Raw genomic sequence first — 17,905 nt, forward strand, 5'->3', positions numbered from 1 at the left:
ACGTGGTCAGAGAGACAGAGTGACAGAGAGACAGAGAGACAGAGTGACGTGGTCAGAGAGACAGAGTGACAGAGTGACGTGGTCAGAGAGACAGAGAGACAGAGAGGTAGAGTGATGTGGTCAGAGAGACAGAGAGACAGAGTGATGTGGTCAGAGAGACAGTCTAAGTGAGTTAGTGATAGTGTGCATGGAGGGGCTGCAGACTTCTGGACTGTTCAGGGGCCTCTCCTCCCTCTCTTCTCCTCTCCTCCTCTCTTCTTCTCTCCTCCTTTCTTCTCCTCTCTCCTTATCTCCTCTCCTCTTTCCCCTCTCCTCGCCTCCTCTCTTCTTCTCTCCTCTTTTCTTCCCCTCTCTCCTCTGCTCCTCTCTCTTCCTCTCCTCTCTCTTCCTCGCCTCTCTCTTCCTCTCCTCTCTCCTCCTTTCCTCTCTCTTCCTTTCCTCTCTCTTCCTCTCCTCTCTCCTCCTCTCCTCTCTCTTCCTCTCCTCTCTCCTCCTCTCCTCTCTCCTCCTCTCCTCTCTCCTCCTCTCCTCTCCTCTCTCTTCCTCTCCTCTCTCCTCCTCTCCTCTCTCTTCCTCTCCTCTCTCCTCCTCTCCTCTCTCCTCCTCTCCTCTCTCTTCCTTTCCTCTCTCTTCCTTTCCTCTCTCCTCCTCTCCTCTCTCCTCCTCTCCTCTCCTCTCTCTTCCTCTCCTCTCTCCTCCTCTCCTCTCTCTTCCTCTCCTCTCTCCTCTCTCTTCCTCTCCTCTCTCCTCCTCTCCTCTCTCTTCCTCTCCTCTCTCCTCCTCTCCTCTCTCCTCCTCTCCTCTCTCCTCCTCTCCTCTCCTCTCTCCTCCTCTCCTCTCTCTTCCTCTCCTCTCTCCTCCTCTCCTCTCTCCTCCTCTCCTCTTTCTTCCTCTCCTCTCTCCTCCTTTCCTCTCTCTTCCTTTCCTCTCTCTTCCTTCCCTCTCTCTTCCTCTCCTCTCTCCTCTCTCCTCCTCTCTTCTCTCCTCCTCTCCTCTCTCCTCCTCTCCTCTCTCTTCCTCTCCTCTCTCTTCCTCTCCCTCTCTCCTCCTCTCCTCTCTCTTCCTCTCCTCTCTCCTCCTCTCCTCTCTCTTCCTCTCCTCTCTCTTCCTCTCCTCTCTCCTCCTTTCCTCTCTCTTCCTTTCCTCTCTCTTCCTTTCCTCTCTCTTCCTTCCCTCTCTCTTCCTCTCCTCTCTCTTCCTCTCCTCTCTCCTCCTCTCCTCTCTCTTCCTCTCCTCTCTCTTCCTCTCCTCTCTCCTCCTCTCCTCTCTCTTCCTCTCCTCTCTCCTCCTCTCCTCTCTCTTCCTCTCCTCTCTCTTCCTCTCCTCTCTCCTCCTTTCCTCTCTCTTCCTTCCCTCTCTCTTCCTCTCCTCTCTCCTCCTCTCCTCTCTCTTCCTCTCCTCTCTCCTCCTCTCCTCTCTCTTCCTCTCCTCTCTCCTCCTCTCCTCTCCTCTCTCTTCCTCTCCTCTCTCCTCCTCTCCTCTCTCTTCCTCTCCTCTCTCCTCCTCTCCTCTCTCCTCCTCTCCTCTCTCTTCCTCTCCTCCTCTCCTCCTCTCTCTTCCTTTCCTCTCTCTTCCTTCCCTCTCTCTTCCTCTCCTCTCTCCTCCTCTCCTCTCTCCTCCTCTCCTCTCTCCTCCTCTCCTCTCTCTTCCTCTCCTCTCTCTTCCTCTCCTCTCTCCTCCTCTCCTCTCTCTTCCTCTCCTCTCTCCTCCTCTCCTCTCTCTTCCTCTCCTCTCTCTTCCTCTCCTCTCTCCTCCTTTCCTCTCTCTTCCTTTCCTCTCTCTTCCTTCCCTCTCTCTTCCTCTCCTCTCCTCCGCTCTCCTCTCCTCGCCTCTCTCCTCTCCTCGCCTCTCTCCTCTCCTCTCTCCTTTCTCCTCTCTCTTCCTCTCTCCTCTCTCTTCCTCTCCTCTCTCTTCCTCTCCTCTCTCCTCCTCTTCTCCTCTTCTCCTCTCCTCTCTCATCTCTCCTCTCCTCTCTCTCCTCCTCTCCTCTCTCTTCCTCTCCTCCTCTCCTCTCCTCCTCTCCTCTCTCTTCCTCTCCTCTCTCCTCCTCTCCTCTCTCTTCCTCTCTCCTCTCTCTTCCTCTCCTCTCTCCTCCTCTCCTCTCTCTTCCTCTCCTCTCTCTTCCTCTCTCCTCCTCTCCTCTCTCTTCCTCTCCTCTCTCTTCCTCTCCCTCTCTCCTCCTCTCCTCTCTCTTCCTCTCCTCCTCTCCTCCTCTCCTCTCCTCCTCTCCTCTCTCCTCCTCTCCTCTCCTCTCTCCTCCTCTCCTCTCTCCTTCTCTCCTCTCTCCTCCTCTCCTCTCTCCTTTTCTCCTCTCTCTTCCTCTCTCCTCCCTCTCTTCTCCTCTCCTCCTCTCTTCTTCTCTCCTCCTTTCTTCTCCTCTCTCCTTATCTCCTCTCCTCTTTCCCCTCTCCTCGCCTCCTCTCTTCTTCTCTCCTCTTTTCTTCCCCTCTCTCCTTCTCTCCTCTCCTCATCTCCTCTCCTCTTTCCCCTCTCCTCTCCTCCTCTCTCCTCTCTCTTCCTCTCCTCTCTCTTCCTCTCCTCTCTCTTCCTCTCCTCTCTCCTCCTTTCCTCTCTCTTCCTTTCCTCTCTCTTCCTTTCCTCTCTCTTCCTCTCCTCTCTCCTCCTCTCCTCTCTCTTCCTCTCCTCTCTCTTCCTTTCCTCTCTCTTCCTTTCCTCTCTCTTCCTTTCCTCTCTCCTCCTCTCCTCTCTCTTCCTCTCCTCTCTCCTCCTCTCCTCTCTCCTCCTCTCCTCTCTCCTCCTCTCCTCTCTCCTCCTCTCCTCTCTCTTCCTCTCCTCCTCTCCTCCTCTCTCTTCCTCTCCTCTCTCTTCCTCTCCTCTCTCCTCCTCTCCTCTCTCATCTCTCCTCTCCTCTCCTCTCTCCTCCTCTCCTCCTCTCCTCTCTCCTCCTCTCCTCTCCTCTCTCTTCCTCTCTTCCTCTCTCCTCTCTCCTTCTCTCCTCTCTCCTCCTCTCCTCTCTCCTTTCTCCTCTCTCTTCCTCTCTCCTCCTCTCTCCTTTCTCCTCTCTCTTCCTCGCTCCTCTTCTCTTCCTCTCCTCTCCTCCGCTCTCCTCTCCTCGCCTCTCTCCTCTCCTCGCCTCTCTCCTCTCCTCTCTCCTTTCTCCTCTCTCTTCCTCTCTCCTCTCTCTTCCTCTCCTCTCTCTTCCTCTCCTCTCTCCTCCTCTTCTCCTCTTCTCCTCTCATCTCTCCTCTCCTCTCTCTCCTCCTCTCCTCTCTCTTCCTCTCCTCCTCTCCTCTCCTCCTCTTCCTCTCTCTTCCTCTCCTCTCTCCTCCTCTCCTCTCTCTTCCTCTCTCCTCTCCTCTCTCTTCCTCTCCTCTCTCCTCCTCTCCTCTCTCTTCCTCTCCTCCTCTCTCTTCCTCTCTCCTCCTCTCCTCTCTCTTCCTCTCCTCCTCTCCTCTCTCTTCCTCTCCTCTCTCTTCCTCTCCTCTCTCCTCCTCTCCTCTCTCTTCCTCTCCTCCTCTCCTCTCCTCCTCTCCTCTCTCCTCCTCTCCTCTCCTCTCTCCTCCTCTCCTCTCTCCTTCTCTCCTCTCTCCTCCTCTCCTCTCTCCTTTCTCCTCTCTCTTCCTCTCTCCTCCTCTCCTCTCTCCTTTCTCCTCTCTCTTCCTCGCTCCTCTTCTCTTCCTCTCCTCTCCTCCGCTCTCCTCTCCTCGCCTCTCTCCTCTCCTCTCTCCTTTCTCCTCTCTCTTCCTCTCTCCTCTTCTCTTCCTCTCCTCTCCTCCGCTCTCCTCTCCTCTCCTCCGCTCTCCTCTCCTCGCCTCTCTCCTCTCCTCTCTCCTCCTCTCATCTCATATTTTCTCCTCTTTGATGTGACGTGGACATTAAGCAGCTTTGTGACCCGTCCTCTCCTCTCTTGCCGTCCCTCTGGATTGTAACTCCGTGACGCTGTGCAGATCCCCTGACTTTGCCCTGTGGTCGTGTTGCTCTGACCTGGGCTTTGATCGTCTGGGGTCACTCTCTCCCTGAGGATCTCTCTCTTCCTCAATCTTTCCTTGAGATCAAACGGTCCAGACTGTAAACTCCCTTTGGCCTGTGGCGTTCTGACCTGGACGTGTGTGAGACGGAGTCGCCTTCTCCCCTCTCCCCCCTCCTCTCCTCTCCTCCCCCCTCCTCTCCTCTCCCCTCCTCTCCCCCCTCTCCACTCCTCTCCCCTCCTCTCCTCTTCTCTCCTCTCCCCTCCTCTCCTCCCTCCTCCTCTCCTCCCCTCCTCCTCTCTCCTCTCCTCTCCTCCCCTCCTCCCCTCCTCCTCTCTCCTCTCCCCCCTCCTCTCCCCCTCCTCTCCTCTCTTCTCCTCTCCTCTCCTCTCCTCTCCTCTCCTCTCCTCTCCTCTCCTCTCCTCTCCTCCTCAGCTAATCACCATGATAACCTGGGGCAGGATTCAGAAATGCACTACCAACTCCCAGAGGAATGTGTACAATAATTAACCCCAAAGGGACATTGCGTGTGTGTGTGTGTGTGTGTGTGTGTGTGTGTGTGTGTGTGTGTGTGTGTGTGTGTGTGTGTGTGTGTGTGTGTTATCCTCACAGTGCCATTCAATGGTCCATGTGGTTATTGGTTGGAAGCGTTAGTTCAACTCTGGTAAAAGTTAAATGTTTACTCCAAACTGGATGAGGTCACTTCCTCTTCAAACTGGATGAGGTCACTTCCCCTTCAAACTGAATGAGGTCACTTCCTCTTCAAACTGGATGAGGTCACTTCCTCTTCAAACTGGATGAGGTCACTTCCCCTTCAAACTGAATGAGGTCACTTCCTCTTCAAACTGGATGAGGTCACTTCCTCTTCAAACTGGATGAGGTCACTTCCCCTTCAAACTGGATGAGGTCACTTCCTCTTCCGGGCAGAAAGTTGTTCTAACTGTCCAAAGATAAACCCTAAAATGGTTTAGTATGAAATTCCCAATAAATCAGATCAAATCAAATCAAATTGTATGTCACATGCGCCGAATGGGGGGGGCCTAGCAAATGGCAAATAATTATTTCACCCCCCCCCCAACATGTTTCACTTAGATAAATGTTTTGAACGTATTTTAACAACACATTTGTCCCTCTTCTTTCTCCAGCTCTTCCACGTGGCCTATGTCCTGATCAAGTTTGCCAACTCTCCTCGACCAGACCTGTGGGTGCTAGAACGTTCCACTGACTTCGGAGAGACCTACCAGCCGTGGCAGTTCTTTGCCTGTGAGTAGGATTGGGAATTTCTATATGTATATGTATGCGATTCGATTCCGATTTTATTTGCGATTTCATGTTCAGAACATTTTGCTCACTACACGTCTGCTGCAGAGAGATGAGAGAGAGTCATGGGAAAAGTTCAATTCCTGTGTTTGTTTTTCCTCTTTTGTGATTGGTTGTGTGTGATTGGTTGTGTTTGATTGGTTGTGTGTGATTGATTGTGTGTGTTTGGTTGTGTGTGATTGGTTGTGTGTGATTGATTGTGTGTGATTGGTTGTGTGTGATTGGTTGTGTTTGATTGGTTGTGTGTGATTGATTGTGTGTGTTTGGTTGTGTGTGATTGGTTGTGTGTGATTGGTTGTGTGTGATTGGTTGTGTGTGATTGGTTGTGTGTGATTGGTTGTGTTTGATTGGTTGTGTGTGATTGGTTGTGTGTGATTGGTTGTGTGTGATTGGTTGTGTGTGATTGGTTGTATGTGATTGGTTGTGTGTGATTGGTTGTGTGTGATTGGTTGTGTGTGTTTGGTTGTGTGTGATTGGTTGTGTGTGATTGGTTGTGTGTGATTGGTTGTGTGTGATTGGTTGTGTGTGATTGGTTGTGTGTGTTTGGTTGCGTGTGTGTGATTGGTTGTGTGTGATTGGTTGCGTGTGTGTGATTGGTTGTGTGTGATTCTGAGGGTTATTCCAAGGATTCCGGGGTTTTGTTTTGGAATAACCCTGAGGGGGGGTGGGATGGCCTCTCACAGAGCTGCTTCCACCTGACTGGCGGCACCAGCTGTCAATCAATAAGAGGGAGACAGGAACATTCCAAGCATTGTTGCCAGCCCACCTCAGCCGCGGTACAGATACAACCTCTACCTCAGAGCTCAAACTTGAGACGAGACAGACAGGAGAGGACATTTTACACGACTTCACTCTTGTCATCGTAGCGTTAAAAGCCGTTAGTAGTCTGAGAGACCCTGGGCCTCCTCTTAGACTAACAGTATCGTCTGTACAAGAGAGAACAGGTTGTTTGGATCCTGGATGCTGATTGGTTGATAACAAATACCATGACGTGTTAATCTCATAATTCCCGCAGCTCAGCCAGGAAATTCATCAACTTCATCTCCCTGGTGAAAAAAACTTCTACACGTCATTTTTTCGATGCTACTATTTGGTTTGTAACAGTTGGGGGTTGTATAAACGACCAGCCTGCTTAGGTAGCAACTTCAGAACGCAAAAAAACTAATTTACTCGTTAAAATATATATATATTTTTTTAATTATCTTCTTTTTATTTAATTAAAACGTATGGACTGAAGATTCCACAATACACCAGTAGTAGTGTTGTACTTGTATACATGATTATATGTACTATTATTATTATTACTGAAATTAACTTTCATTCTCTTGGATTTACTGAAATACTGTACCACTATGGCAATATCAACTAATTGTATTTCATGCCAATAAAGCAATCTGAATTTGAATTTGAGAGACCGAGCAGAGAGAGCAGAGACAGAGCAGAGAGAGAGAGAGCGAGCAAAGAGAGAGAGAGAGAGAAGGAGAGAAAAAACAGAGATAGAGATTGCAGACAGAGTGAAAGAGAGAGACCAGAGAGAGCAGAGCGAGAGAGAGAGCAGAGCTAGCAGAGAGAAGAGATAGCAGAGAGATGGAGAAAAGAGAGCAGAAAGAGCGAGCAGAGAGAGCGAGCAGAGAGAGAGAGAGCAGGCAGAGAGAGAGAGAGCAGGGAGAGAGCAGAGAGAGCATAGAGAGTGAGCAGAGAGAGTGAGCAAAGAGCAAGCAGAGAGAGAGCGAGAGAGAGCAGAGAGAATAGACTGAGGTCATCTACCTTTGGCCTAAAGCAGGAACCTGGACTTCACCAAAAAAGCAGAGAGAGAAAGAATAGAGAGAGAGAATAGAGAGAATAGAGAGAGAGAGCAGTGAGAAACAGCAGCGAGAGCGAGCAGAGAGAGTGTGCAGAGAGAAAATACAAGGTCTGCCTTTAGCCTAAAGAGCAGGAACCTGGACTTCACCAAAGAAATCAGAAAAACAGACATTGTCATCCTACAATAAACCTGGTATAGAGGAGGACCCACTGGTTGTCCTCTAGGTTACAGAGAGCTGGTAGTCCCATCCACCACACTACCAGGTGGGTGGTATAGAGGAGACGGACCCACTGGTTGCCCTCTAGGTTACAGAGAGCTGGTAGTCCCATCCACCACACTACTAGGTGGGTGGTATAGAAGGGACGGACCCACTGGTTGCCCTCTAGGTTACAGAGAGCTGGTAGTCCCATCCACCACACTACCAGGTGGGTGGTATAGAGGAGACGGACCCACTGGTTGCCCTCTAGGTTACAGAGAGCTGGTAGTCCCATCCACCACACTACCAGGTGGGTGGTATAGAGGAGATGGACCCACTGGTTGTCCTCTAGGTTACAGAGAGCTGGTAGTCCCATCCACCAAACTACCAGGTGGGTGGTATAGAGGAGACGGACCCACTGGTTGCCCTCTAGGTTACAGAGAGCTGGTAGTCCCATCCACCAAACTACCAGGTGGGTGGTATAGAGGAGACGGACCCACTGGTTGCCCTCTAGGTTACAGAGAGCTGGTAGTCCCATCCACCAAACTACCAGGTGGGTGGTATAGAGGAGACGGACCCACTGGTTGTCCTCTAGGTTACAGAGAGCTGGTATAGAGGAGATGGACCCACTGGTTGTCCTCTAGGTTACAGAGAGCTGGTAGTCCCATCCACCACACTACCAGGTGGGTGGTATAGAGGAGATGGACCCACTGGTTGTCCTCTAGGTTACAGAGAGCTGGTAGTCCCATCCACCAAACTACCAGGTGGGTGGTATAGAGGAGATGGACCCACTGGTTGTCGTCTAGGTTACAGAGAGCTGGTAGTCCCATCCACCACACTACCAGGTGGGTGGTATAGAGGAGATGGACCCACTGGTTGTCCTCTAGGTTACAGAGAGCTGGTAGTCCCATCCACCAAACTACCAGGTGGGTGGTATAGAGGAGATGGACCCACTGGTTGTCGTCTAGGTTACAGAGAGCTGGTAGTCACATCCACAACACTACCAGGTGGGTGGTATAGAGGAGACGGACCCACTGGTTGTCCTCTAGGTTACAGAGAGCTGGTATAGAGGAGATGGACCCACTGGTTGTCCTCTAGGTTACAGAGAGCTGGTAGTCCCAACCACCAAACTACAGTGACTTGAAGAAGTATTCACCCCCTTGGCATTTTTCATATTTTGTTGCCTTACAACCTGGAATTAAACAAGTTTTTTGGGGGGGTTGTATCATTTGATTGACAACACTTTGATGATTCAAAATATTTTTTATTGTGAAACAAAAAAGAAATAACCTGTTAGGGCTAGGGGGCAGTATTGACACAGCCGGATAAAAATGTACCCGATTTAATCTGCTTACTACTCCTGCCCAGTAACTAGAATATGCATAAATTATTATTATTGGCTTTGGATAGAAAACACCCTAAAGTTTCTAAAACTGTTTGAATGGTGTCTGTGAGTATAACAGAACTCATATGGCAGGCCAAAACCTGAGAAGATTCCATGCAGGAAGTGGCCTGTCTGAGAAGTTGTGTTTCATCTTGGCTCTTTTTATTGAAGACTGAGGATTTTTGCAATAACGTGACACTTCCTACGGCTCCCGTAGGCTCTCAGAGCCCGGGAAAAAGCTGAACGATATCGAGGCAGGCTCTGGCTGAAACACTTTATCGCGTTTGGCAAGTGGCTGCTCAGAGTACTATGGGCTTAGGCGCGTGCCCGAGTCGACCGAATGCTTTCTTTTCTTTTGTCTGTTTACCTAAACGCAGATTCCCGGTCGGAATATTATCGCTTTTTTATGAGAAAAATGGCATAAAAATTGATTTTAACCTCTCTGGGCTAGGCGGGACGAATTCGTCCCACCTACGTAACAGCCACTTGAAGCCTGTGGCGCGATTTTCAAAACCTTAAAAATCCTATTACTTCAATTTCTCAAACATATGACTATTTTACAGCTATTTAAAGACAAGACTCTCGTTAATCTAACCACACTGTCCGATTTCAAAAAGGCTTTACAACGAAAGCAAAACATTAGATTATGTCAGCAGAGTACCAAGCCAGAAATAATCAGACACCCATTTTTCAAGCTAGCATATAATGTCACAAAAACCCAGAAGACAGCTAAATGCAGCACTAACCTTTGATGATCTTCATCAGATGACAACCCTAGGACATTATGTTATACAATACATGCATGTTTTGTTCAATCAAGTTCATATTTATATCAAAAACCAGCTTTTTACATTAGCATGTGACGTTCAGAACTAGCATACCCCCCGCAAACTTCCGGGGAATTCGCTAACATTTTACTAAATTACTCACGATAAACGTTCACAAAAAGCATAACAATTATTTTAAGAATTATAGATACAGACCTCCTCTATGCACTCGATATGTCCGATTTTAAAATAGCTTTTTGGTGAAAGCACATTTTGCAATATTCTAAGTACATAGCCCAGGCATCACGGGCTAGCTATTTAGACACCCGGCAAGTTTAGCACTCACCATAATCATATTTACTATTATAAAAGTTTGATTACCTTTTGTTGTCTTCGTCAGAATGCACTCCCAGGACTGCTACTTCAATAACAAATGTTGGTTTGGTCCAAAATAATCCATCGTTATATCCGAATAGCGGCGTTTTGTTCGTGCGTTCCAGACACTATCCGAAATGGTAAAGAAGGGTCGAGCGCATGGCGCAATTCGTGACCAAAAAATTCGAAATATTCCATTACCGTACTTCGAAGCATGTCAACCGCTGTTTAAAATCAATTTTTATGCCATTTTTCTCGTAGAAAAGCGATAATATTCCGACCGGGAATCTCCTTTTCGGCAAACAGAGGACAAAATCACAAAGCCACTTCCTGTAAAGGAATCTCTCAGGTTTTGACCTGCCATTTGAGTTCTGTTATACTCACAGACACCATTCAAACAGTTTTAGAAACTTTAGGGTGTTTTCTATCCATATGTAATAAGTATATGCATATTCTAGTTACTGGGTAGGAGTGGTAACCAGATTAAATCGGGTATGTTTTTTATCCAGCCGTGTCAATACTGCCCCCTAGCCCTAACAGGTTAAACAGCGGTTGACATGCTTCGAAGTACGGTAATGGAATATTTAGAATTTTTTTGTCACGAATTGCGCCATGCTCGTCACCCTTATTTACCCTTTCGGATAGTGTCTTGAACGCACGAACAAAACGCCGCTGTTTGGATATAACTATGGATTATTTTGAACCAAACCAACATTTGTTATTGAAGTAGAAGTCCTGGGAGTGCATTCTGACGAAGAGAGCAAAGGTAATAACATTTTTCTTATAGTAAATCTGACTTTGATGAGTGCTAAACTTGCTGGGTGTCTAAATAGCTAGCCCTGTGATGCCGGGCTATCTACTGAGAATATTGCAAAATGTGCTTTCACCGAAAAGCTATTTTAAAATCGGACATATCGAGTGCATAGAGGAGTTCTGTATCTATAATTCTTAAAATAATTGTTATGCTTTTTGTGAACGTTTATCGTGAGTAATTTAGTAAATTCACCGGCAGTGTTCGGTGGGAATGCTAGTCACATGCTAGTCACATGCTAATGTAAAAAGCTGGTTTTTGATATAAATATGAACTTGATTGAACAAAACATGCATGTATTGTATAACATAATGTCCTAGGGTTGTCATCTGATGAAGATCATCAAAGGTTAGTGCTACATTTAGCTGTGGTTTGGGTTTATGTGACATTATATGCTAGCTTGAAAAATGGGTGTCTGATTATTTCTGGCTGGGTACTCTGCTGACATAATCTAATGTTTTGCTTTCGTTGTAAAGCCTTTTTGAAATCGGACAGTGTGGTTAGATTAACGAGAGTCTTATCTTTAAAATGGTGTAAAATAGTCATATGTTTGAAAAACTGAAGGTTTTGCATTTCTAAGGTATTTGAATAACGCGCCATGGGATTACACTGGCTGTTGAGTAGGTGGGACGCAAGCATCCCACCTAGCCCATAGGGGATAAGACAAAAAAAGAGAAAACTTGAGCGTGCATAACTATTCACCCACCCAAAAGTCAACACTTTGTAGAGCCACCTTTTGCAGCAAGTACAGCTGCAAGTCTCTTGGGGTATGTCTCTATAAACTTGGCACATCTAGCCACTGGGATTTTTGCCCATTCTTCAAGGCAAAACTGCTCCATGTCCTTCAAGTTTTATGGGTTCTGCTGGTCTGCAGCAATCTTTAAGTCATACCACATATTCTCAATTAGATTGAGGTCTGGGCTTTGACTAGGCCATTCCAAGACATTTAAATGTTTCCCCTTAAACCACTCAAGTGTTGCTTTAACAGTATGCTTAGGGTCATTGTCCTGCTGGAAGGTGAACCTCCGTCCCAGTCTCAAATCTCTGGAAGACTGAAACAGGTTTCCCTCAAGAATTTCCCTGTATTTAGCACCATCCATCATTCCTTCAATTCTGACCAGTTTCCCAGTCCCTGCCGATGAAAACATACCCACAGCATGATGCTGCCACCACCATGCTTCACTGTGGGGATGGTGTTCTCGGGGTGATGAAAGGTGTTGGGTTTGCGCCAGACATAGCGTTTTCCTTGATGGCCAAAAAGCCACATTTTTGTCTCATATAACCAGAGTACCTTCTTCCATATGTTTGGGGAGTCTCCCACATGCCTTTTGGCGAACACCAAACATGTTTGCTTATTTTTTTCTTTAAGCAATGGCTTTTTTTCTGGCCACTCTTCCATAAAGCCTAGCTCTGTGGAGTGTACGGCTTAAAGTGGTCCTACGGACAGGTACTCCAATCTCCGCTGTGGAGCTTTGCAGCTCCTTCAGGGTTATCCTTGGTTTCTTTGTTGCACCTCTGATTAATGCCCTCCTTGCCTGGTCCGTGAGTTTTGGTGGGCGGCCCTCTCTTGGCAGGTTTGTTGTGGTGCCATATTCTTTCAATTTTTTTAATAATGGATTTAATGGTGCTCCATGGGATGTTCAAAGTTTCTGATATTTTTTTATAACCCAACCCTGATCTGTACTTCTCCACAACTTTGTCCCTGACCTGTTTGGAGAGCTCCTTGGTCTTCATGGTGCCACTTGCTTAGTGGTGTCCCTTGCTTAGTGGTGTTGCAGACTCTGGGGCCTTTCAGAACAGGTGTCTATATACTGAGATCATGTGACACTTAGATTGCACACAGGTGGACTTTATTTAACTAATTATGTGACTTCTGATGGTAATTGGTTGCACCAGATCTTATTTAGGGGATTCATAGCAAAGGGGGTGAATACATATGCACGCACCACTTTTCTGTTTTTTTTTTTTTTTTTCATTTCACTTCACCAATTTGGACATTTTGTGTATGTCCATTACATGAAATCCAAATAAAAATCTATTTAAATTACAGGTTGTAATGCAACAAAATAGGAAAAACACCAAGGGGGTGAATAGTTTTGCAAGGCACTGTTGTTTGGTGGATGGGACCAGGTGTGAAACAGGGAAGGGCCTCAGGGGGTATGCTAATTTGGTATAGTCCGTAACTCACTCTATTAAATTAATCAAAACAGGAACATTTTACATTTGGCTAGAAATTCAAAAGGAAATGATCTCAACAGAGAAAAATTTCCTCCTCTGTGCTACCTATATCCCCCCACTAGAATCCCCATACTTTAATGAAGACAGAAATGCTATAAATGGAAGGAATGTAGTGTGGAAACCTTCCAAGAAACAATTAGGCAACAACAAATTCAATCCCTTTTAGACAATTTCCTGGACAAAATGTTCCACTGTAATAGTGAAGGTGTAAACTTGGCAGTAGAAAACCTAAACAGTTTATTTGACCTCTCAGTTTCCCTATCAAATCTAAACATTTCAAGCAGACAACCTAAGAAAATGAACAACAATGACAAATGGTTTGATAAAGAATGTGAAAACCTAAGAAATAAATTGAGAAACCTGTCCAACCAAAAACATAGAGACCTAGAAAACCTGAGTCTACGCCTTCGCTATGGTGAATCACTAAAACAATACAGAAATACACTACGGAAAAAGAAGGAACAGCACGTCAGAAATCAGCTCAATGTAATTGAAGAATCCATCGACGCTAACCACTTCTGGGAAAATTGTAAAACACTAAACAAACAACAACACAAAGAATTATCTATCCAAAACAGAGATGTATGGATAAACCACTTCTCCAATCTTCTTGGCTCTATAACAAAGAACAAACAGCAAAAACATATACATGATCAAATACAAATCTTAGAATCAACTATTAAAGACTACCAGAACCCACTGGATTCTCTTACCTTGAATGAGCTACAGGACAACAACAAAAAACCCTCCAACCCCGAAAGGCCTGTGGTGTTGATAGTATCCTAAATTAAATGATAAAATATACAGACAACAAATTCCATTTATCTATACTTAAACTCTTTAACATCATCCTCAGCTCTGGCATCTTCCCCAATATTTGGAACCAGGGACTGATCACCCCAATCCACACAAGTGGAGACAAATTTGACCCCAATAACTACCGTGGGATATGCGTCAACAGCAACCTTGAGAAAATCCTCTGCATTATCATTAACAACAGATTCGTACATTTCCTCAGTGAAAACAATGTACTGAGCAAATGTCAAATAGTTTTTTTTATCAAATTGCGGTACGACAGAACACGTATTCACCTTAATTGACAAAGAAACAAAACAAAGGCAAAGTATTCTCATGCTTTGTTTATTTCAAAAACACTTTTGACTGAATTTGGCATGAGGGTCTGCTATGTACACAAACAAACAAGTGTGCAGTTAAAATAGGCAAAAAACACACATTTCTTTCCACAGGGCCGTGGGGTGATACAGGGATGTAGCTTAAGCCCCACCCTCTTCAACGTATATATCAACGAATTGGCACTAGAACAGTCTGCAGCATGCAGCCTCACCTTACTAGAATCTGAAGTCAAATGTCTACTGTTTGCTGATGAGCTGGTGCTTCTGTCACCAACCAAGAAGGGCTTACAGCAGCACCTAGATCTTTTGCACAAATTCTGCCAGACCTGGGCCCTGACAGACCTGGGCCCTGACAGTAAATCTCAGTAAGACAAAAATAATGGTGTTCCAAAAAAGGTCCAGTCACCAGGACCACAAATACAAATTCCATCTAGACACCGTTGCCCTAGAGCACACAAAAAACTATACATACCTTGACCTAAACATCAGCGCCAAAGGTAACTTCCACAAAGCTGTGAACGATCTGAAAGACAAGGCAAGAAGGGCCTTCTATGCCATCAAAAGGATCTGGCTAAAAAGACTTGAATCAGTTATAGAACCCATTTACCTTTACGGTTGTGAGGTCTGGGGTCCGCTCACCAACCAAGAATTCACAAAATGGGACAAACACCAAATTGAGACTCTGCATGCAGAATTCTGCAAAAATATCCTCCGCGCACACTGCCCACAAAATGAGGTGGAAACTGAGCTGCACTTCCTAACCTCCCGCCAAATGTATGACCATATTAGAGACACATATTTCCCTCAGATTGCACAGATCTACAAACAATTCAAAAACAAACCCGATTTTGATAAACTCCCATATCTATTGGGTGAAATACCACAGTGTTCCATCACAGCAGCAATATTTGTGACCTGTTGCCACAAGAAAAGGGCAACCAGTGAAGAACAAACACCATTGTAAATACAACCCATATTTATGTTTATTTATTTTCCCATTTGTACATTGTTACAACACTGTATATGTACATAATATGACATTTGTAATGTCTTCATTGTTTTGGAACTTCTTTGAGTGTAATGTTTACTGTTTATTTTTTTTGTTTATTTCACTTTTGTATATTATCTACTTCACTTGCTTTGGCAATGTAAACACGTTTCCCATGCCAATAAAGCCCCTGAATTTAATTTAATTGAGAGAAAGAGAGAGAGCAGAGCGAGAACAGTGAGACAGAGAGACAGCAAGAGAGCAGAGAGAGAGAGAGAGAAGAGAGAGAGCAGAGAGAGAACAGAGAGAACAGAGAGACAGAGAGACAGAGAGACAGAGAAAGAGAGAGCAGAGAGACAGAGAGACAGAGAGAGAGAGAGAGCAGAGAGAGACAGAGAGAGCAGAGAGAAAGAGAGAGCAGAGAGAGAGAGAGACAGAGGGAGAGAGAGAGCAGAGAGAGAGACAGAGAGAGAAAGAGAGAGAGGGACAGAGAGAGAGCAGAGAGAGAGCAGAGAGAGAGAAAGAGAGAGAGCAGAGAGAGACAGAGAGAGAGAGACAGAGAGCAGAGAGACAGAGAGCAGAGAGAGAGAGACAGAGAGAGAGACAGAGAGAGAGAGAGAAAGAGAGAGACAGAGAGAGAGAGCAAAGAGAGAGCAGAGAGACAGAGAGCAGAGAGAGACAGAGAGGGACGGAGAGAGAGCAGAGAGAGAGACAAAGGGAGAGAGCAGAGAGAGAGAGAGAGAGAGAGAGAGAGAGAGAGAAAGAGAGAGATCATTATCACCAGATCATCCTATAGAAGACAAATGATGCCAATCTAATGTAACGCTAGTAGCTGAAAAAGCTATCGTCATACCTTGGGCTGATCTGAAGAGACGTGAGAAGTTAAACTACGTGTTTGATAGACTGGTTTTGAACTCAGGTCATCTGACCAGCACCAGACTGCGTTAGCCTGTTGAGCTAAAGCCTGGGGACACTCACCGCCCCGTTCCGACTACGAATATATACGGTATCATCGTCATCACGACGTAAAGCTCTGATCTGAGCTTTTTTGGGGGGGGGGAGAAAAAAACAGCTGAAGAATGTAATCTATCAGGCTATTTTATAATACAAAAGAGCAAGCTCATTTCCAGTGAGGAAAGCCAGTGTCGCTGCACCTGCCTACTGCCTGTCGCAGACCAACTCAATAAACCGAGACACAGAAGGCTGGAATGACTACAGGCCACATCTCACCCACGGACACACATTCCCCGAATACTTCAGAGCTATATTCCACTTCTGTCCATGAAAGAGAGAAAAAAAGGTCAATATACTGAAGAACTGAGAGAGAATAAGAGAACTGAGAGAATATTTTACTGAGGCCTCTGCCTGAGCCTATACTCTACCTCAGAGAGAGACATTTACAGCTGCTGGTACAAAAAAAACTTTATTGGTCCCCCCCTGGCTGACAGAGTGCCACTATACGTTCTATAGTCTCTCTGTGTATGTAACAACTCTAAACAGCAGGACAAACTCTCTGTCGCTGAGGGACAGGAAAGACCATACCAATGACAGCTTTACAGTGATTTAGAGGATAGATTTATTTGAGAAGTTAGGAGTTTTTTTAGGAGAGGCTAGAGGAAGGATAAACAGTAACTGAACAGCCTGAAGTCCCACAACTGCTCTCTCCTGTAGACGCATCAACACACAGCTCATATCTAACACACAGCTCATATCCAACACACAGCTCATATCCAACACACAGCTCATATCTAACACACAGCTCATATCCAACACACAGCTCATATCTAACACACAGCTCACAGCTCATATCTAACACACAGCTCATATCCAACACACAGCTCATATCCAACACACAGCTCATATCTAACACACAGCTCATATCCAACACACAGCTCATATCTAACACACAGCTCATATCTAACACACAGCTCATATCCAACACACAGCTCACAGCTCATATACAACACACAGCTCATATCCAACACACAGCTCATATCCAACACACAGCTCATATCCAACACACAGCTCATATCCAACACACAGCTCATATCCAACACACAGCTCACAGCTCATATACAACACACAGCTCATATCCAACACACAGCTCATATCCAACACACAGCTCATATCTAACACACAGCTCATATCCAAGACACAGCTCATATCCAACACACAGCTCATATCCAACACACAGCTCACAGCTCATATACAACACACAGCTCATATCCAACACACAGCTCATATCCAACACACAGCTCATATCTAACACACAGCTCATATCGAAGACACAGCTCATATCCAACACACAGCTCATATCCAACACACAGCTCATATCTAACACACAGCTCATATCCAACACACAGCTCATATCCAACACACAGCTCATATCCAACACACAGCTCATATCCAACACACAGCTCATATCTAACACACAGCTCATATCCAACACACAGCTCACAGCTCATATACAACACACAGCTCATATCCAACACACAGCTCATATCCAACACACAGCTCATATCCAACACACAGCTCACAGCTCATATACAACACACAGCTCATATCTAACACACAGCTCATATCCAACACACAGCTCATATCCAACACACAGCTCATATCCAACACACAGCTCATATCCAACACACAGCTCATATCCAACACACAGCTCATATCTAACACAGAGCTCATATCCAACACACAGCTCATATCTAACACACAGCTCATATCTAACACACAGCTCATATCCAACACACAGCTCACAGCTCATATACAACACACAGCTCATATCCAACACACAGCTCATATCCAACACACAGCTCATATCTAACACACAGCTCATATCCAACACACAGCTCATATCTAACACACAGCTCATATCCAACACACAGCTCATATCTAACACAGAGCTCATATCCAACACACAGCTCATATCTAACACACAGCTCATATCTAACACACAG

At 45.9% G+C, this 17,905-nt stretch overlaps 1 protein-coding gene across 1 annotated transcript in view; it reads left to right on the forward strand.

Moving 5' to 3' along the window:
• LOC106566304 (laminin subunit alpha-5) overlaps positions 1-17,905 on the forward strand; it is a 230,278-nt gene that overhangs the window by 71,476 nt on the left and 140,897 nt on the right. Inside the window, exon 3 of the mRNA XM_082959682.1 lies at positions 5,075-5,192. Within this exon, the coding sequence (XP_082815808.1) occupies positions 5,075-5,192 (118 nt within the window). The remainder of the gene's footprint in view (positions 1-5,074; positions 5,193-17,905) is intronic.

The sequence above is a fragment of the Salmo salar genome, chromosome 13, assembly GCF_965601325.2.
Source record: "Salmo salar chromosome 13, fSalSal1, whole genome shotgun sequence".
Taxonomy (NCBI): Eukaryota; Metazoa; Chordata; class Actinopteri; order Salmoniformes; family Salmonidae; genus Salmo; species Salmo salar.